The 21836-nt window shown below is 40.0% G+C and overlaps 1 protein-coding gene across 1 annotated transcript in view; it reads right to left on the bottom strand.

The window, feature by feature from the left end:
* Positions 1-10915, bottom strand: part of ptgir (prostaglandin I2 receptor) — a 42606-nt gene extending 31691 nt beyond the window's left edge. Inside the window, exons 1-2 of the mRNA XM_072691016.1 lie at positions 10430-10915; positions 5709-6631 (exon numbers count right to left, since the gene is read on the bottom strand). Of these exons, the coding sequence (XP_072547117.1) occupies positions 5709-6545 (837 nt within the window). The 5' untranslated portion in view covers positions 6546-6631; positions 10430-10915. The remainder of the gene's footprint in view (positions 1-5708; positions 6632-10429) is intronic.
* Positions 10916-21836: the final 10921 nt, after the last annotated feature.

Below are 21836 nucleotides of genomic sequence, written 5' to 3'. Positions count from 1 at the left end.
CCATGATACCATGCTTGTGTTTGTAAGCAAAAAAAGAAGAAAAGGTGAAAAAAGAGCTAAATCTGATCATGAGATATTGTTGTGTGTACAGTATTTAATATAAAGAACAAAACAGTTTGTTTGTGGACATTTTTGTGGTTGAAATAGATAGAAAACAGAAAGTGTATTAATGAATAACAGGTTTACACATAGGTAGGTATATAGGTATATAACCCCTTAAACAGTATGTGGCCTGCCAGCGGGCCAAAAGTGTTGTTACACTTACAATTATAAACTTCTATTACCAAAAGAATAGCCCGCCAGTTTGTACAGAAGTTCCTGTAGTTACTGAATAATACACCTTAGTGTGTAATAAGCCTTTCTGCATTAAGGGTTAATTCAGTAACTTAGTAAGCAGTAATATATAATGTGTATTAATGTAACAATAATAATAAATGTAAAGTAAAAATGTTAATGATAAATGATCATAATAAACAAATAGCTTTTCTGGATATATTGGTAATACTGTCTGTACATAAAAAACACTGACCAACTGTATATACTGTATATGTAATAATATATGTATATATGAATATGTAATTAGTCCTGTTTAGCTGAATGCAGTGCAGCAAATGTTGAATAAACATAATTGTACAGTTACTGCAGCGTTACTCACTATCTGACACTACTAGAGTATTTTGTCTCTGTATGTTTAACATTTATTTACATGTAATACTAATTATACAGCCCAGCCATAACATTAGCACCACCTGTCTAATACTAAGTACGTTCCTCTTGTACCACCACCACATCTTGGAATTTAGCACCAAGAAATTAGTAGCACAGCCTTCAAGTCCTGTAAATGGTAAGGTAGGGCCTCCATTAGCATCAATGAGCCTTATGGGCCCATGACCCTGTTGCTGCTTCACCGGTTGTTCTTTCTTGAACTCCTTTTGGAAGATACTAACCACTGCATACAGGGAACACTCCAAGAGACCTGTCTGATGTTTTGGAGATGTTCTGACTGATCTGGTTTTCACATTCAAGAACTGACTGTTCACTTGCTGCCTAATATTTTCCAACCCTTGACAGATGCCACTGTAGATAAAGTGTTCTCAGTGTTTTCAGCTCTATTCTGTTCAACTTTCATTAAGACAGTTCAATCTATTTTTAAGTGGACAATTCAAACACTTAACCATTAACTCTGACTATTCACACAATAAATGTTTGTCTTTTGCCACAACACCAAGCAAACACCTAGCAAACACCTAGATAATGCACAGGTTTTCAGCCTCAAATGACCCTATGCCTCTTATGCAAGATCTGATCTTTACACAAGCTAGCTTTTGCGAAACTGCTACAGCAGAACCCTATAACAAGCAAGTGTGAGAGAAAGGGTGTCTCAGTAGTTCCTCTTATTTTACCTCAACACACAGCACCACTCAGGCCACAAATGACACGACAATCATCCAGTTCTCTTCCTTTTTCCCCTCCACTGTTTATTTGTAAACACACAGAAAGTGGTCACTCGATTGCTATTTAGTTCACTTTTATGGGAATTACAGTAGTTATTCATAGCCTCCTTCAGAAAATACACACTAGACAGGCAGAATTAGGTCTTTCTTGCATCTGTATCATCAGACAGTTGCTTAATATTAGGAGTATTGGTTCAATATGACAACCAAACCATGACCATATCCGGCTCTGCAGGCCACTGGTGCGCAAAAGACAGCACTGTGTCCTTTCAGCATTAATGGTGAGCCAAAAATCTAACTACATTTGTGCCTTTAGTTAATATAATAACACATGTTCATTAATCCTATCCTTAAAATGTCCACTAAGTGCTTTTGTAGGCAATAAATGAATCAAAAATAGTCCCTAAATCAGTGCGAATAAGCAGTGCTTATTACCTCCTGTAAACAGAAGGCTTTACTATGGACTTGCTTTTACCAGCTCGATTAATAACACAAGGGTTCTGAAGTGTGAAGCATATTCTTATTCACATGTTTGTTTTGGGGGATACACACTCTAAAATCTGTCTGTTTAAGTTTCTCTCCTCATCAGCACACATTTAATAAAGCCTTTGCCTTATTGTTTTAGGTCTGTTTCTATAAGCCCTGCCCCAGGAAAGCTAGTAGATCGGCTTGAGTTCAGGATTCTTGGACCCCCTGCCGATATCACCTCGGTCAAGTACAATCTGTAACAGATACATGCATCCCCACAGCGACTGGGGTCTCTTTAAGAAAGCATCACATTCTAAAAGCTGGTTATTTTAACAACATCCAAACATATGCTGGGGGTTATTGTGGATGGTTAACATTCAGTTGCTGTGGCTCTATATGCAGGAGATTTGGGCCATTTGCTCTAAATTAAACTACATCGCATTCAGGCAGTTTTCCCTGTGAGCCCCTGCGCTCCAAAATGTGCACTGGCCTGGTGACATTGGCACTGAGATTGAAAGGCAGATATGGCTGCTTGCTAAGGACTGAAGAAAAGGCCTAAAAGGGTTTTGTAAGTCCTTCTGGTTTAATTGAATTAGGCCTATCTAAGATCTCTTTCATCTTGGTGATCAATCTCATCGTACATTACATACAGTACTATTCAGTAGTTTTAGGCAGTGACGAAAATGGTTTTAACATGTTGATCTTAGCAGTAACTGTGTTTTTGCCTGTAAACAGACTATGTTGCAATTTAACTTAAAATAAGAGTTTCAAAATCATTTTGATTGTGCACTGACAATAAGACAAGACGTTAGCAGCAGATTATTATTAAATATTATTATTACAAAGTTCTATTGCCAATGAATAGCCCCACTAGTTTAAACAAGTTCAGTCCTGTTGTGAGGTGGGACCTCCATGGATCACATCATAGAGCCTTAGGTGCCCATGACCCTGTCTGCAGTTCACAGATTGAACTTTCTTGGGCCACTTTTGGTAGGTACTCACCAATGCATACCATCTGACTGATGTTTTGGAGATGTTCTGCTCTAGTTCATCACCTTGTCAAAGTGGCTTAGATTCTTATGCATGCCCATTTTCCTGTGTTTAGCACATCACCTTCAAGTGAACTGACTGTTCACTTGCTGCCTTAAAATATTTCACCCCCTACTGTGTATGAAGATCAACGTTTTTCACCTCCCCTGTCAGCGGTGCTAATGTTATGGCTGATTGGTGCGTTTTAGTCATTTTATGAGAATTTTCATGCGAGTGAGGTGATACTGATTGAGGCTGTTCAGTGTGTGTGTGTGTGTGTGTGTGTGTGTTTTGGTGTGTCTAAGGGGAATCTGTAAGCTGGTTTAGCAACTATTTAGTTATATATCACTATAAATACAGTGTGTCTCCAGAGCAAAAGAGATTCCAAGTACTGCTATTGTTAGATCCTGCCGTCCGCATGTCTCTCTTCCTTGTGTGCTTGTCTCTGTTTCTCTCTCTCTTCTCTTAGTCCAGAAGTATCACTTATCAAACAATAGCAGAGCTGAGCTAACCTGGAGGGCATTTCCATACTGTTAGGCTGTCCTAACAGGAAAGACAGGTACAGACAGAGAAAACAGAGTGAAAACACTCCTCTCCCTGGGCCAAAGAACTGTGTTTGGGAACTACTTGATAATGTTTCATTCAACAGAGTATGCTGGAGGCAATGAATATATAATATAATTTAATATATTAATTTAACAAATATATTAAAATGAGTAAATGCTGCTTCAAGGTGAGCCCATTACAGAAGCAGATGTTCAACTGTGCACAGCTTGTATAATCTCCATAGCCAAGCACTGTCAATAGACTGGGAAGCTGTGGAGTAGGTCCACATGAGCAAAAGACCACCATGCCTGAGGTATAAAGCCCCTAGCATTGAGCTATAAAGTACTGGAAGTGGTACATTCTACCTGACCTGACAAATATTTCTGAGGCTAAATGCAAGCAAATCCTGACAGCTAATGTTCCAGCATCTACTGCAATGTCTTTCTGAGAAACGGAGGCTGTTACTGTAGCCAATGCACACATGAGCCTGCAAAAATGAGAGCTGTATAGAGCGATATATAAACATAAACAGTAAGGTTAAGAGACAGCATGTGAGCTAGAGAGAGTTCAAGACTGAAAGCGTGAGAGTTAGTGGCAATATCAGACCACAGTGATTCTATAAAACACATCTATAAAAGACTTGAACGCAGCACACTTAAAACCACCACAAGCTTTCCCAGTGTTTAAATACACTAGAAAAAAGGCCATTTCCTCTGTCTGAGGTGTTGATGTCTAATAGCTTACTGTGTATTTTAGATCTTATCGAATGGAAAATGAAAAAAAGAATAGATTTCTCTTTATTTACTTGTAATTTAGTACTCTGTGTCGATCTCTGAGGGACAGGGCTCTCTCCTGTCATCAGCTGTAGGTGCAATTCCTTTAGTTATCTGATGTTCAGCATCGACAATCAAATAAAGGAGGGCACTATGGCACAGGAGAATCAACAAGGGACGTTCCAAGAAAAAGACTTGTCTGAATGTATGCAAAGCAGCCGTGGGTCTTCCCTGAGAATCACAGCCTGCTTTTCTCCTAAATTCCCTGAACTTCAGGATGTTTCTTTACTCCTTACTCCTTACTAAACCTGTACTGTTCCTGGACCAGTTTGCTGTTTGGCAAAAAAAAAAAAAAACGACACTAACTGAAAGGTACACGTAGAAAAAAAAAACAGTCCTAACATTAGTGCTTCATTCCTGAGATTCTACAGTTTATAAAAACAGGCCTGAGACTGCCACCTGGGCCAGCCAAAGTTGGGTTGGTCTAATCTAGTCTTCCAGGGCTGTCAAACTCATAATGAACCTTTCGCCCCTTTCAGTCGGGCAAAAAGCTGGAATAACATGGCAGGTGGTTAAACTTACTATTCAAATAATAGGCTGTGTTACGCAAGACTTCATGAGGATGTGACACACCCACCTCCGACACATACTTTAAACTCAGACAAATCAAACTTTTTGTGTCACTCACAGTGCGAGTCATGCAGCATTGAAACCACATTTGTTCTTTACTGAAAATGTATGGTTCGACTGATTGTGGCTTGAAATTGCTATTGGCAAAAACCCTCTCTAGAGAGCGTAGGCATCTTAAGCACTCACAGACTAAACAACTCACAACTGTTAACAATTTACCATCACTTCAAAAGCAAATAACTTGCAAAGACATTCCTAATTACATTTTACATTTGATAGCAATTGTGGAAATAGGTCAGTTTTTCAGCTATGTTGATGTCTAATACTGTGGGACAGGAATAAGTAATAAGAAAGAAGTAGTGACTGGACCCTAGGGAGGGTTTATCGCTAGTATTCAGAGCTCAGCCAATCCTGGTTTTGCTGCATTTTGGTGTACAATTCAAATGCCCTCCCGAGCCACTTTAGGCTACCCTGCTTTAACAATCTGCCTACATTTGGTGAAAATGCAGCAACTGCAGGTAAACATGCAAATGACATTATCCCTCATTTACTGAAGATATTCAGTGAATAAACATTAATTTTTTCTTGCATTTGGGGCCCATAAGATTCTAGTCACACCACTGATCTGATCCTAATGATCTACTGAACTTCTCAAACCCAGGTCATCAAATCTGGACCTTGAATCCAGTTGGATTTTGTTCTCACTGGCAGTTGATCGGCCACTTAAGGTCACACGCACCAAGAATTATCATGTCCAGGACTGGAATTAAAAAACAAGAGTGTGAACAAGATTGGAATGTGTACTCACGGTGAGCGGCAGTGAGCAAATAACGAAGATGACGGTCATGCAGGCCAGCAGCACCAAGTGGTCCATCTCCTCCTCGCCCTGACCGAACCAGGAGCTCAGTCTTCTCTTCCGTACTGCCGAGACCACCGAGCCACGGCGGGTCATCTGGCTGCGGTGCATGCGGCACAGGCTGACGATGACCGAGCCATTGCACATGAAGACCACGGCGATGAGCAGAGCCATGAGCAAGGCGTAGGACAGCGAGAAAGACAACGTTCGTAGCTCCTCCTCCCTGCCCTCGCCCTCGGCCTCCATCTTGATGAAGCACCACGTGCCGGGGCAGTACTGCTTGTGGCGTCCGAAGCCGAAGAATGGCAGCAGGCAAAAGGCGCCTGTGAAGAGGTAGATGAGAACGAGCACGGCCTTGGCGAAGCTGCGCCGCACGTGCTTAGAGTAGAAGTATGGGTGGCTGATGGCCAGGCACTGCTCCACAGCCATGGCGCAAAGTATTAGCATAGAGGCCAGGCCGAAGAAGGTCATGGCGAAGGCAAAGAGTCCACACAGCCACGTGTCTCCTTTTGTCAGCCCCACTAGAGAGGTGTTGCGGGCATAACAGACGAAGACTGGCGGGCTGAGCAAGCATGTACCTGCCAGGTCCGTCAGAGCCAGTCCCGTCACCAGGATGCAGAAGACAGAAGATTTTGCTCGACGTTCTTTCTGGCGAACCCCAAGGATAGCCAACGCCAGTAGGTTGCCCACCACGCCAGTCAGGAACATAATGGCACTCACCACCAGGTTCCTTGGGTACTTGTCTACAGAGATCTCGGTGATGTTCTCACAGGTGTTGTTATGGAGCATTTTTGGATTGTCCTTCCCCTGATCCCAGAAGCAGGGACCAGCTCTTTAAAACTGCCTTGTCTTTCCTTGTTGAGTCAGCAGAAGGACTGTAAAAAAGTGTCAAAAAGTTACACTTGCTCAACCTTTTATTTCTATAGTAGAGATCTACCCTAAAACTCTGCTTACTTATTTTAAGCATAGCCATAATGAACGGTAGATACGGAAGATATTTTTCCCTTTAAGTGTCGAGGACTTGCTGGCGGGTCCATGCAATTGTCTTAAATTGCAAGAAGCCTAGGAATTTAAGAGGTTACGCGCTTTAAAATCAAGGTACTTTAAAGGGTTCTTTTAGCGACGCTACTACTACATTATAAAGACAAATGTATTGGGACAATTGCTTATTCATCGTTTTTTCCAAAATCAAGGGAATTAAAAAAGAGTTCTCCTGCTTTTGTTGGAGTAACTGTCTCTACTGTCCAGCGATGGCGTTCTACTACATTTGACAGACAAGCTGTACTACAGTGACCAGACAAGCTGTGTGTGTGCATTTGCACATCTGTGTAGCTGAATACATACATTAGAAGGGGTGTCCACAAACATTTGGACACATAGTGTATGTTTACGGAAGATACTTGTTAATGGGAAGAACCTCTTAATGTTTTAGAAAACATTTGCATGATGAAAAGATTCTTTGCCAAGGGTGGGAAACTGTGGTTAGAGGGTGTGGGTGTTCAGCACACACCACAGTTTGTGGCTTCTGATCTGTACCAAATTAAAAGTTCTAGCACATTTGCATATTGTAGAGGCTCTTGTTTTTCATTGGACAGCGACAATGTTCAGGTTAGATAAGGTCTATGTAAACAGTATCCGAATCCATATCAGGTAGGTATCGCATTTAGAGCTATGATGTTTATGGGCTTAACTGTGGAATAGAGACACACTGATAAGATTACTGACAGTTATATCAAGCATATATTGAAACATCACTAATACAATACAGTGATCCAGTTTATTTAAGAGTACATTAGTACAGTATATTAGCAGAGTTATAGTAAATGTGATGGCACGTCATTTTTACAAATACAATCAAATTGTACAAATACAATTAATTACTGATTAGTAAAAAGACATGGAAGCATGGCTTACATTTCTGTTGATTTATACGTTTAATTAAGTTTAATCTGCAACCATTTTTTTTTGTTGTTTGCAGGGTTTGCAGGGTTTATATGGTCCCCGAATGCAGTGTTTAGTATTAGTCAGAACGGTTAGATCATACTGACTAAACTTAAAGCAACTAAACTAAGCTTAATAACCCTATAGGGCACTTTCAAAATAGGCTGACTTATATCTATGTTTTATCCTGTGTAAACAACAGCACATTTTTGTATGTAGATCTAGATTTGTACGTGATTATGTTGACGGTGTTGACTGAAACCTGCTTGCCTATTTTCAGCATGTTGCCTAAAACTGAGTATTTCAGTGTCCTAAGGCACCTGCACGTCCACAGTGTTTTGGTTTTGTCTAATTATGTTAGCTTAGGTCTATGTAAACCGTAGCCTGTTTTGCATTTTGTGGAGTTGACTGAAACCTGCTTCCTGACAATGTCACATAAAACCAATTACTTCAATATCATGAAGGCACTTGCATGGCCTTAATGCTTCTGTTTGTTTTTGGTTAACCTGTCTTGGGTCTATGTAAATGGTAGTCTGTGGAAACAGGAATTTATGCACATAGATCTATAATTTGTATTTCTTATAGAATAAAGTTGACTAAAACTTGCTTCCTTATATTAAGCATGTCGCACAAAAACCCATTACTTTAATAAAAGGCACTTACATGACCACTGTGATTTTGTTTTGTCAAATTAGGTTAACCTATCTTAGGTCTATGTAAATTTTAAGATAGACGTATGTTTTTGTAGACTGAAACATGCTTCCTAACATTAAGTTAGGAGTATTTTTGTGTCCTGAAGCACTTGCAGATCTATAATTTTACATGTTATGGAATCAAATTGACTAAGAATAATTATTATTGAATAATCATTGAATATTTTTGAATATTATTATTATTATTTCTGAATATCATTAATGATTATTTCAGTGTCCTAAGGTGCTTGAATGTCCACAGTGTTTTTTTGTTTAATTAGGTTAACTCAGCTTGCGTCTGTGTAAATTGTAGCCAGTGGAAATAGGGATTTATTTATAATCCAATCTATAATTTGTGGAATTTGTAGAAATAATGCATGGAATAAAGAATAAAGACTTGACAAAACTTGCTTCCTTACATTAAAATGTCACATAAAACTGATTACTTTAATATTTTAAGCTACTTGCATGACCACAGTGCTTTTTTCTGGTCTAATTAGGTTAACCTAGGTCTAGAATGTGCATGCTATTGTGGACTAAAGTTGTCTAAAATGTGCTTCCTAACATTAAGCATGTCACGTAAAACAGGATTTCAGTGTCCTAAGGCATGTGCATGTCCACAATGCTTTGGTTTTGTCTAATTATGTTAGCTTAGGTCTATGTAAACCGTAGCCTGTTTAAACAACTGCTATTTTTTGCATTTAATTTGGACGTCTTTGTGGAATGAAGCTGACTGAAACCTGCTTCCTTACATTACAATGTCACATAAAACTCATTACTTCAATATCATTAAGGCAGTTGCATGTCCACAATGCTTCAGTAGATGTCCTTTTTTTTAATCAGGGAAATCTAGTTTAGGTCTATGTCAATTTAACCTAGGCCTAAAACATGAATGTCTTCGAGGACTAACGCTGACTAAAATGTGCTTCCTAACATTAGAATGTCACATAAAACTGATTTCTTTAATATCCTAAGGCCCTTACATGACCATTGTGAGATTTTGTTTTGTGAAATTAGGTTAACCTAGCTTAGGTCTGTATAAAGTTTAAGCTAAATCTACAACATGTACGTTTTTGTGGACTTAAATGTGCTTCCTAACATTAAGCATGTCACATAAAAAGGACTATTTTAGTGTCCTAAGGCACTTGCAGATCTTTAATCTGTACCTCTTATGGAATAAAGTTGCCTGAAAATGAATTCCTTACATTAAAATGTGCCATAAAACTTTATTATTATGAATATTTCAGTGTCCTAAGGTACTTGCATGTCCACAGTGTTTTGTTATTGTCTAAGTATGTTAGCTTAGGTCTATGTAAACTGTAGACAGTTTAAACAACAGCTAATTTGTGCATTTCATTTGTTATGTTCGTGTTTGTGGAATAAAGTTGTTGAAATCCTGCTTCCTTACAGAGAAATGTCACATAAAATTGATTACTTCAATATCCTAAGGCACTTCCATGACCACAGAGATTTTTTTTTTTTTGTCTAGTTAGGTTAAGCTTGCTTAGGTCTGAGTATTTCAGTGTCCTGAGGCACTTGCAGATCTATAATTTGTACATCTTATAGACTAAAGTTGGCTAAGAATGAATTCCTTACATTAAAATGTGGCAGAAGACTGTATTATTATGAGTATTTCAGCGTCCTAAGGCACTTTTGCTGGGTTTTAATAGGTTAACTGTGAATTACTGCGTTTAGGTCTATGGTTTGTAGCTACATCTTTGACTGAAACCTGCTTCCTTATATTAAGCATGTTACATAAAGCTGATTGAGTGCTTCAGTGTTTTAAGGCACTGGCATGTGCACAATGCTGCTTCTTCGTCTTCTTTTGACCCATCAGGGTAGCTTAGGTCCATGTAAATCGCAGGATGTGTCGGTTGCAGCTCATTTACATCTGGCTGTGTGATTTTACAAAAAAGATATGACTCTTTCCTTCCACAGAACTGAACTTTTGAGATCATATCGCTTCGGCACGACTAGTACTGGTCTGAAAGCAAAGAAGCCGAGACTGAAGTGGAGATTAGTTCCCCTAAACCCACGCACCTGTCGGCGGAATTTCCATCTCGCTTTCTCGGACGCACACGACGCGCATTTGACCGGTGTGCGTGCCTGCAGACACTCCTAGCCTCTCTCCGCCACTCAGAAAGTCACTGGACACCACTGCAGATACACCTATTACCATATACTGTATAAGTCTGTAAAAGTCTGAGAAACAGCAGAAAGGAACCACCGAGGTGGTGAAGGTAGCTAGAACCCGCTGTGGAGATTCATCACCCCTTCCTCCTCACAGACAGACGTCAGTCTTCTGAGTGGCGTTTCGTCCGGAGTCAGTGACAGGAGCTTCACAACTTCCCTCTCCCTCTCTCTCTCTCTCTGCCTTTCTCTCTACTGCTCACGTCTGTCCTCCGCTTCAGTCAGAGAAGATCAGGAAAATGTACACACGTCTTGAGTAAGTAGGAGGTAAGAAGACAAACGCGGCTGGTTTAAGAGAGAACTGCGGGCAAACAAGCCCATGCGTCCTGCGCCTGGTGTGACGCGCCGACTTGTGTAGAGCAGCTGTGAGGAACAGGGAGGAGAAAGAGCTGAGGATGTGTGTCACGCTGTAAAAAAAAAACTCTTTAAAAGAGAGGTTCTTCTGCCATCACTACACGTTTCCTGGGGTTAAACCACAGTACTGAATAACAGGACTCTGACTGTAGAGAACCTCTGACTCAAATAGAGGGTTTCTTGCATTCTGGTCACTGAAAGGGATGAGTACAGCTGCCTGAACCATACTCAGGTCAAGGTGTTCCAATTTTGGTGAAACAACCCTGCGGATGATGAATCCAGCTCTATTCCTCCGTTTGCCGATGGTCTAAGATGATCTTTGATGGTTTAGGTGGTTGGAAAGCTGGTCATCCAGCTGAAAATATTAAGATGAGTTAGGTGGACTTGGTATTCTGTTAGCGTGATCAACTCAAATATTGGTCAGGCTGGTTGTTTTGTCGGTTGACTAGGCTGGTAAAGCTGGCCAGCCAGCTTGGTGATGCTGGTCAAGCTGGTGGACCGGTTTGGTGAGGCTGGTCAAGCTGGTGGATTGGCTTGGTGAGGCTGGTCAAGCTGGTGGACCAGCTTAGTGAGGCTGGTCGAGCTGGTGGACTGGTTTGGTGAGGCTGGTCAATCTGGTGGACCAGTTTGGTGAGGCTGGTCAAGCTGGTGGACCGGTTTGGTGAGGCTGGACAAGCTGGTGGACCGGTTTGGTGAGGCTGGTCAAGCTGGTGGACCGGTTTGGTGAGGTTGATCAAGCTGGTGGACTGGCTTGGTGAGGTTGATCAAGCTGGTGGACTGGCTTGGTGAGGCTGGACAAGCTGGTGGACCGGTTTGGTGAGGCTGGTCAAGCTGGTAGACCAGCTACGTCAGGCTGGTCATGCTGGTCAAGCAACATGGTCCTGCTGATTGGCCATCTTGGTCACGTTCAATCAGCTTGGTCATACTAGTTGACTAGCCAGTATCACCAGGGGCAGTGGTGGCTCATCGGTTAGAGCACGGGGCTATTGATGACAGGGTTGTGGGTTGAACAAGGCTCTTCACCCTGGTCGTGTGCTCACTGTCACGGTTTGTGTTTAATCACTAATCACTGTGTGTGTGTGTTCACTGCACGGTTCGGTTAAAGGTGGAGGCCAAAGCCATATGTGTCCAACACAAATGATGAATATGGTTGTCTTGTCTATTGTTATTATTCTGTATTCTTATTCTGTATATTATGCTTAGTCAGGTTGGTCATGCTGGTAGACCAGCTGGTCTGTGCAGAGAAACTGTACAAAGGGGTTTAACACATTTAAAAGCTTCATCATTTAACAAAGCTTTAAAGGTTTTGCTCGAGTACATGGAAGTGGATAAACATGACCCTGAAGTCAGTGAAATGATAGTGAAATCCTGAGGCTGTTTCATCCACTGTTTCATTCCAGGGGCATCATCAGTTACAAATGAGTGGTGGGAACATTCTCCAGCAATTAAACCTCTAACGAGTGAAATGACCTTCAAGATTATATCACGTCCAATTGTGTTGATTTAGTACAACTCGACAGGCCTCTAATCAGAACTCCCTACAGTCTGTAAGGTTAACTCATGAAAGTTGTTAATTTGCCACATGGATTCCCCAATGCCGTTCCCTGGAAGAGGTGTGTACATTTCCACAATAAGTGCTTATTCTTAACAATGTGACACATCAGGCCATGGTGTAATTGTGAGGTCCGCTGAGGTCTCTGCTGTATCTGCTAGTGTTGAGAGAGCTTATAAAAGAGCTTGCTTTCTTTCATGTATGGGCACTGTAATTATACTTTTCAGGCTTATCAACTTTATCTGTCAGCTAACATGTTACCATGATGATTTGTGGTCCACAACACCTCATGAGAAAGAGCAATGCAGCTTTTTAGACAGGAATAAGATCTTGTCCTTAATTGTGAGGCGCTTTAATGGCCATGTTATCAGCTCTTCCCTAACACTTACACATGGTTCTGGTTACAGGAAAAGTGGGTTGATTCGTGTTAGATGGCATTCTGAAGTCTTGATAGAGAAGGAAATGGTCTTGTGAAAAGTAGCACTGCCACTGTGGGTGGATCTAATCTTACTTATCTCTAAAAACCTGTCCAGTCATATGAGGGACACTATAAATCACCAGTGAAGTTCCCTTCTGCTTCTGTTATTGCAGATGATCATGTGGTGCAGATGAAACGGTATCTGGAAGGTTAGCTCTTGGTTTATGAACCATCTCTGTCCTACAGTTGGTTGTGTCTGCTTCCCCTTATTTAGTCATCATACCATGTTTAATTCCAACCCCCTCAGAGTATAAAGTGCACATCTGCTGTGGTTATCAAGTGTGTCTAAGGGCCTGACTCAGATCCAGGTGTAGATCGGATTTGGATATTTTGCTCTAGGCATTTTTTTTCATGTGTTGACTTTATCATATGCTTATCAGACTTATTAATCAGTCTACAGGGACTTCCCTTTGCTTTCGTTCAGAAGACAATAACATGTGGACCCTGTGGAGATCTTGTCTTATCAGCTTGTGAATATCTTATTATGCCTTGTATTTTAAAAGGGCCAATAAATGTTCTATATATATACAATATATATATATATATATATATATATATTGGGACAAAGGTTTGGGACAGCTGCTTATTTATTGTTACTTCTAAATCTACAAAATAGTTTATCCTGTTTGGAATAACTGTCTTTACTGTTCAGGAAAGGCTTTCTACTGAGGATTTGAGGATTTGCATTCAGCGACAAGAACATTGGTGAGGTCAGGACATTGGATAATCACCAACCCGCCTCATCCCTAACTCCACAACTCATCTCAAAAGTATTGGATGAAACACTGTCATTCCGGAGAACACAGTCCCACTGCTCCACAGCTCAATATACCCCTCTAGCCCACTCCTGGCATTAGGCATGGTGCCAATAGGTTCATGTATATCTGCTCTAGAGAGTTCTATTCTATTGGAAGTACGTCTCTACAGGGATTAGACAAGCTGTGTGTGTGTGTTTGCACATCTGTGTCAGCAGTGGATACAGCTTAAAGTAGCTAAATGCATTCATTAGAAGGGGTGTCCATAAACATTTGGACATATAGCGTAGCTCCTTGACGATGCAGCTGTGCTATCGTAATGGAGAAAAAGGTGCTGATTAACATGGCCTTCCACTGGAGAATATCATGAATGGTTTATAGCTGTGTAGCCCAACAACCAAAACAGAGTGGTGATTTTAAATAAACAGCACAGTAGCAGGCGGCGCATTGTGCTCCATGCGTCTGGCTTCAGCCTGGACAGAAGAAACCTGGCAAAACCAAATAAATATTGCAATGGTTTCAAAGTGTAAGGGTTGAAGTGGCTCTTACCCTTGTGTAGTTCTTACAAAAATAGATGTTCCTAAATGTTTTCCTTGCATATGTTTATCAGCAGATGTTCCATTTGTCTGTGTTTTGTCTGGCAGGTGAGAATGAAAGGATTCCACTATGAATAATGATTACAGTTACCTACCAACAGAAGTGCTTGTGCTGGTTTAGGACATTTATTTTTTAAGCATCTCAGGCTTAGAGTCAGGCGTGCCGTATGGGAAGGAAAGGTTAGGACGATTCTAAGGACCTGTGACTGAGTATTCTGGCAGAATTTGAGTTATGGGACCCAGCTTAGTATCTTTTCATAGGGTCCAAAATCCCTGGCAGCGGCCCTGCTCAGAGTACTGGTCCAGGGCCAGTCTTTTTCATTTCATTGTATCCAAAGAAAAAAAAAGCTGACCCTATGTCAACCTTGTTACTCTACACAGTCTTTGATAATCGTCTGGAGGTTCTGGGAAAAAGAACAGTGGAAAACTTGCTGGAATGCTAATTGTATTCAGGTCAGGTGAGTGATCACATGACTGCTGGTATGAACTTTTGAGCTCAAAACCACAATCATGTGTTTTAATAGTGGATATTCCAGTGCTATTAGATTTATGGTAAATCTAATTTGACACAGATACAGTTATGTTAGCAGCAGTCCAAACAGTCTAGGGTCAGGAGGCATGAATTTTCAAACATCTGAACCTTTTCCCAGCCAGACAGGTGACAGATAGGAAAAACGTTCAACTTCTGAACACAGAAAGATTGATGTTAGGATAGTGCCGGAACAACAGCGCCTCATATTTTGAAACTGACTGCCAGTAATGATTTGGTGGAACAGTGGTATGCAAGCCTTGCTTTCCAGGCAACATTTAACCTCACACACACTCAGCGTTTGGCACGAGTGCTGCATTGGAAAACTCACCGTCAGGAAATGTTTTCTCTTCAGCGTCCATCACAGCTATTCTCAATATTAACTCTAAAATGGAAAGAGGTGATGTTACTAAATGTCTCTGCTTACTGAAAGTCAAGGGAAGAGGAGGGAGAACTGAAACTGAATACGTCAGCTTGATGCACTGCGATGTTGCATTATTCTGCAACTGGAAAGTGACAGTTTGAGCAAAACATCCCAGGCTGGGTTGCTTTAAAGGTGTTGTGGTGTTGAGCAACTGGTCTTTGTGTTTCAGTGCTTTGGTCTGACCTAAATTGCTGTTTTGCTAAAACTTCAACTGTGTTCCTTGAAGATTTGTAGAGAACTGGCAAAAGAGAACATGACATTAGGGAAGATTGCCACTAAACTATTGTACTGGTAAATTAGTCAAACACCAAAGGCAAAAACCACAGACACACTGTCTGATTACTAACTTTGGCACAGGCATGAACAAGCCTGTGTGTATTGCTGCTTAAGGCTATGCTGTCTGAGGTAAAGCTGGCAAAATGAACCACTCTACATTGTGGGTCCATGTACAGTTACGCTGACTATGCATTACAGATCTGTATTCTACTAAGTTAGTAAGGTTCAAAACTCAGAATTACTGTACATTAGATGTGTTTCAAAGCTAATGATCCTCTGTAATCCAGTTGAAAGTACAGGCTTAGTTATGTTAAGACTTATTATGAATCATACCTAATATGAATCATGCAGTAACTGCAATGAAATAAATGTAACTATGTAGTTATGGGAGTGTGGGCCTGTAAAGAAAGGTGGTAAGTTCCTATTTGGTAGAATATTAAATTCCAATATATTCATTTTATTATATTTTTATGTATTTAATTAATATCTAATTGATATTTCAGGTGTAACTATGAGTGATGGCTAGATGACTGGGTAAGATCATCTCCAAAACATCAGGCAGGTCTTGTGTGTCTTTTTCTGGTATATAGGACTCAGTTCCTACCAAAAGTGGTCTCAAAAGGGAAAACTGGAGAACTGGCAACAGGGTCATGAGCATCTGAGGCTGGCCCACCTGCTGTTACCGCAGGTGCCAGATACCACAAGACAACTTTAGCGGAGTCTGTGCCTCCTTTGTAATTGTCAGGAACTACTCAATATTAGGCATATTAGGTGCTAATGTAACGGCTGTTCAATGAATAATGCAATAAAAGTAGATGGAGAATCCTATAGCACCGATCAACATCACTGACGGTTGTTTTAGCATAGTAGGTATCAGCACTGTCTTTCCTCATGGCAGGCTAGGTTGATTTTAAAGCCTGGCAAACACACCACCCTACACCAATAAGAGTCATGTAACATGATTCAGATGTAAGTCGCTGTGGATAAGAGCACCGTCCGTAAATGTACACATTCTTTTCACACACACACATACACACATTCACTCCCCATTACTGGTAATACAATGATCAACCACAATGGCATGGAATCGTATTTCAAAACAGTTTTCTCTAGTAGATTATGTTTCACACAAACATAAAAGGGGTGAGATATAATTGATGTTTCCTGGCTTTGAGTCAATAATCCACTAATTTAATGTATCTTGGCTTTTGTTAATAAAATACAATGAAGTCTCATTAGCGTTGTTCGCAGCTTTGTCTTTTTTGGTTCTGAGAATTAGATTTGCAGGAAGTCATGGAAACACTCGAGCACTAACTTGAGCAGCAGTTAACATGGTTTTCATTTGTTTGCATGATATATTTGTATATTTGCTCTGACATGCCAGGCAGCCTTAGTTTATGATAAGCTGGTAGATTTACACTGGATTATTGGAAGGAAATTAGGGAGATATTTGTCTGACGATGGAGATTCAAACCATATTGGTGCACTGAAAAGTACACAATACACTCAGTCTAAAGGTTTTTACTTATTACTTAAATGGGTTAGTTGTGTACTGAGAATGAATTTCACACTAAAAGGAAAAAGTGAAAAACATGATCATATCCTGCCTGGAATCTCTTGGGCATGCATGTCCACGGGGAAGTGTGTTTTTTTTAAATGAATTTTTCTACCTTAAAGACATTTTGTGTGGTATTTCATTTTAAATGGATATGACTGATCACAACAGAATAATTCAAAACGTCCCTCTCCAGCCACTCAGCTGTTTATGAAATGTGGGCCGTATCCGTGTGTCTGAGGACTGTTCACGGAGCTGAGAGAACTGACTCAAAACGTATTTTTTGGTGGTTTCCCAGCAATAGTTTCACATTTTCCTCAGATGTTGCCACTTTACAAACACCCTAACATAGCAGCCTGCTTATGATTATTTATACAGCCAAACCCAAAAGCTCTATTAAAAAAAACTGCAAGAAACTATAAGGTGCTATATGGATGCATAAGCTTCAAGTACCCCTCAGCTTGACCCACCATCCTTTAAGATCCACGGAAAACAAGCATCAAGCAGTTGCTCGTTGTCATCAAATGCTGACTGAACAGTACTTGGGCCAAGTGTAGTGTGGAGTATTGTGGTCTCCATACTGACTTTTGTATTTAGTAGGATCTAGGCCTTTTTTTTTATAACCTAGACTATTTAAACTAGCTGTGGATATTTTCTGACTCAAAAATGTAAATTGACATTTATGTAAGTCGCTCTGGATAACAGCATCAGCTAAATGCTTTTAATGTTAAATATTAAATCTATCAGGCATCTATAGTAATCTATAATAATTTTACTTCTGTGTTATGTTTCTGCACAATGGTCTAATAGTATTATAGAATGAGTATATGATTATATCAGCACACCTGAACAGTACAACAGGCTTTAATGGTTCGGTGACTTTTATAAATTTATAATTACCACTTATAAATAGTTCAGACCAGAGGAGGTCGGGTCCCTCTTGTGAATCTTGGTTCCTCCCAAGGTTTCTTTTTCATGCCACTGTCGACTTTGGCAGTTGTAAAAAGCACTATACAGATAAATTTGATTTGATTTGATTAATTTATGAAACACTGTTTCACTCTACAGCAGAAATCCTGATGTAATTTACTGTAATCCTTATATACTGCAGATCTCTGCTGAAGGAGATACGGATCCAACAACAAAGGTTAAAATGGCAGATTTTGCAGTAATTAGATTATTTGCAGACCATGCCGGGTAAAGTGGGTTTGGGACTTTGGGAGTTTTCGAGTCTTAAGCAGCTTCTCTCTGATTATCGTAGCGCGGGGGATGGAACTTCTGAGCATGCCACTGTTAGATTTTGTTAATTAGCTTATACCAGTGTTGTTCCCTCAACCATGATGCCGATTCATGTTTCAGTTAGTGATGGTTAGTTCATGTCGGAGGGTCACAGTAGAATACACAGGGTTACTGCTTTCAGGAAGGTTGGTCATTTTCTGTGCATGGATGGCAACTGTATACGGCCATCAATCTAGTGTGATATAGGCCTATAACCACAATAAATAGTAAATAGTTAATAGTAAATAGTTAACAGTAAATAGTTATTACACTAGTGTCACAGTAACATTACTGGAAATGGCTGGTAATTCTGGTAATTTTGTAAAATGTACAGTTTTGTTTTTTTACAGCATGTAGAATCTTTTACTGAACTATCATGGTTGTCCAAAATGACCAAAATATTATTATAGAAATCCTGTATAACAAGTGACAGAGACCATACCACTCCATGCAATGCTATTTTAAGACTCATCAATGCTCAGTTGTTCCATTGCAAAATGAAATCAGTCAATGTCATGCTTTTACCCCAAGCATACCCCAAGGAGACACCCCCAAAACCAAACCTTCACATCACATTACTGTAACTGGGCGAGCGTTTTCTCACATTAAACATTTAAACTCTTAATCAAAGTCTCTGTTTATATACACTGTTTTTAATAGGGCCATTTTGTTATTTTGCATTATGCCATGAACGTCTTAAATCATACCTGTTTTAAGACAACCATTGCTGAAAGTGATGTGTGAAGGTAAGTGTGAAGATGCTTTTTTTAGAGTTACTTTTTAAATTCCCAGGCTTTTTTCATCCTCAGGTTAATTATTCAGAATGCAATTATTCGAAATGCAAACTAGCAAACTGGCAGTTAACCTTAAATGATATGAGTGTGTAATACAAGTTTGGACATATGGGCAGCTCCAGGCTATTTTAGTATATTATATTATGAAGGCTCTTGGCTCTAGGAACAAGTCTGAGATTCTTTAGACCTTTTAAAGGTTCTTCATACTCCCATTTTTGCAAACATTTTTCTTTAGGGAACCAAATGTTTCTTCTATGTCCCTTTTTGGCACTTTAACCCCTTAAAAAGCCTATGGCCTTGCCGGCGGGCTAAAAGAGTCATTGCAAACCTCTATTACCAAAGAATAGCCCCACTAGTTTCTACAGAAGTCCTTGTAGTTACTGTGTAATACACCTTAGTGTGAAATAAGCCTTAAGGGGTTAAGCCTTAAGCCTTAAGGGTGTGTCAGAGCACTGGATAACTGGATAAGCAGAGAAAGACCACAGACTTACATACAATAAGCCATAAGTGTTCATTCCTTTAAATGAGAGAGAGAGAGAGAGAGAGAGAGAGAGAGAGAGAGAGAGAGAGAGAGAGAGAGAGAGAGAGGAAGAAGAGAGAGATGTTCGTTGAGTTTCTTTGCTTTCTAAAGCATCTGCATTAATCATCTGAAAAAAGAAAGTAAACGTTGCATCCTTAATTATGATCCTGATGCAGTTTGACATTGCACAGGATGCCACAAACCACAAAATCCTGAATCTCATCCTCTGTTCTGGTTCTTGTGGTTTAAAGCTCTGCATTGGCCTTCAGTGAAAGTGCAAAGCAAAACAGCTACATGATAAATTCACACATTCCTAAAAGATCTGGAAGGTTCCCATTCCAATTTGCATTGCTGGGCTTTGAGGCACACTGAGTTTAAGAGTAATAGAATAGCGCCCTCGTCTGGTTAAGAATCAAAAGTGACATCCAGTGGTTTAAATGACAGATGTAATAAACAACAGCACAGATGTATGGCACACAGCCTTTATTTCATTTAAATCACATTACGTATAATGTTTTTTCCCCCATAAGTTTCCGTGTCCATCTTTTTTTATTGGCCATGGGCTTCTGGTTCTTCATCTGGGTTTCTAATGAAGAAAATTAGTATCCCGTTAAAAGCTATGTCCTTTTTTGTATTAGCAAGAAGCAAGAGCCACCAATAGCACTTTATTTGAACACTACCTACATAGGGAGTTCATGACATATGCATGATTGCTAAATAACACAAGCTGGGTGACAAGATATTTTGTGTCACATGTTAGTTCCATTTATAGCACTGTAATAATGGAAATTCCCAGTTCAGGAAACTGTATTAATACTGGGAAAAATTAGATGTCCTATATTTCTGTTTGAGTTAAGGTAGGAAAATACACCGATCAGCCATGACATTAGTACCTGATACTGAGTCGGTCCCCCTTGTGCCACCACAACAGATCTGACCATTCGGGGCATGTGTTCTGTAGTATCTGGCAGATCCTCAAGTCCTGAAAACTATGAGGTGGGGCATCCATGGATCGCCTAAATGAGCCTTAGGTGCCCATAATCCTGTCACCGGATTACCAGTTGTCCTTTCTTGGACAACGTTTGGTAAGTATTGACCACTGCATAACATAAAACCCCACCTGATGTCATCTAGCCACTACACCTTATGCCATGTTTCCTGCTTTAAACACATCACCTTCAAGAACTGATTGTTCACTTGCCGCCTAATATATAATCCATCCATAATAATCAATGTTTTTCACCTCATTGTCAGTATGCTAATATTATGTCAGTACTAATGTTATGGCTGATCAGTGTATTAACAGGTGGTGTCAGTATGTGAAGATGTTTAATGAAGTAGATGGTAGCATTGTATTGGCATAAGGGCACTACACTAAAGTGAAATTCATTTAATATGTAATGCTGCTTTTTAAATGTACTTCAGTACCAAATGTCAAAGTTCTCTGAGTTATGAATATGTCTATTACCTTAATGGACAATATCTACTAAGGCGACCTGTGCAGTGACTGACATTACAAACAGAGTTAGCCACAGTGGTGCCTCACAATGCTGAATGGTGTATGCCTTGGTATAGTTAAATAAGGAGACTGACATACCATGAACTTCAAACACTGTTCTTTTCTTTGAACAGAAAATCCGGCATAACCAAAACAGAGCCGTAAAACTAGCTGAGTTAAGAGACAAGCATGCACATCACAGCCAGACTCTAGTTGCTAGTTATGAGAAAATGGGTCACTATGCAAACCAGGCCTTGTGACTGTGGATTTCCCTGTGCTAGTGTGCACATAAGGGTAAATAAAACTCAGTGAGTGGGGCAGCTAAAGCTGGGGAAGTGTGCACGTATCTGTGCTATAATCTTTTCTAAAAAATAAACCGCACACTGTGCCAAGAGGATAGCAACACTGTCTGAGTATCTGGTGACTCAGGACTACTTAAAAAAGAACTACAATATTCTTGTTACAGTGCTAAAAGCAAGATGCTATGCTATGGTTAGTGTTATAAATAGGCTTGTAAAACTCTTTCTGGGCATTTTTCACCCCAACGGAAGTCACAAACTTCCCAAATAAATGCAATAAATAGCACCTTATATAGATATCATATTCTCACATTTTAACTCAAGTCAAAATAGGAATATAGAAATGATA

This window comes from Salminus brasiliensis, chromosome 11 (assembly GCF_030463535.1).
Source record: "Salminus brasiliensis chromosome 11, fSalBra1.hap2, whole genome shotgun sequence".
Lineage (NCBI taxonomy): Eukaryota > Metazoa > Chordata > Actinopteri > Characiformes > Bryconidae > Salminus > Salminus brasiliensis.
The sequence above is the reverse complement of the archived record's forward strand: the minus strand, read 5'-3'. Positions and strand labels throughout refer to the sequence as shown.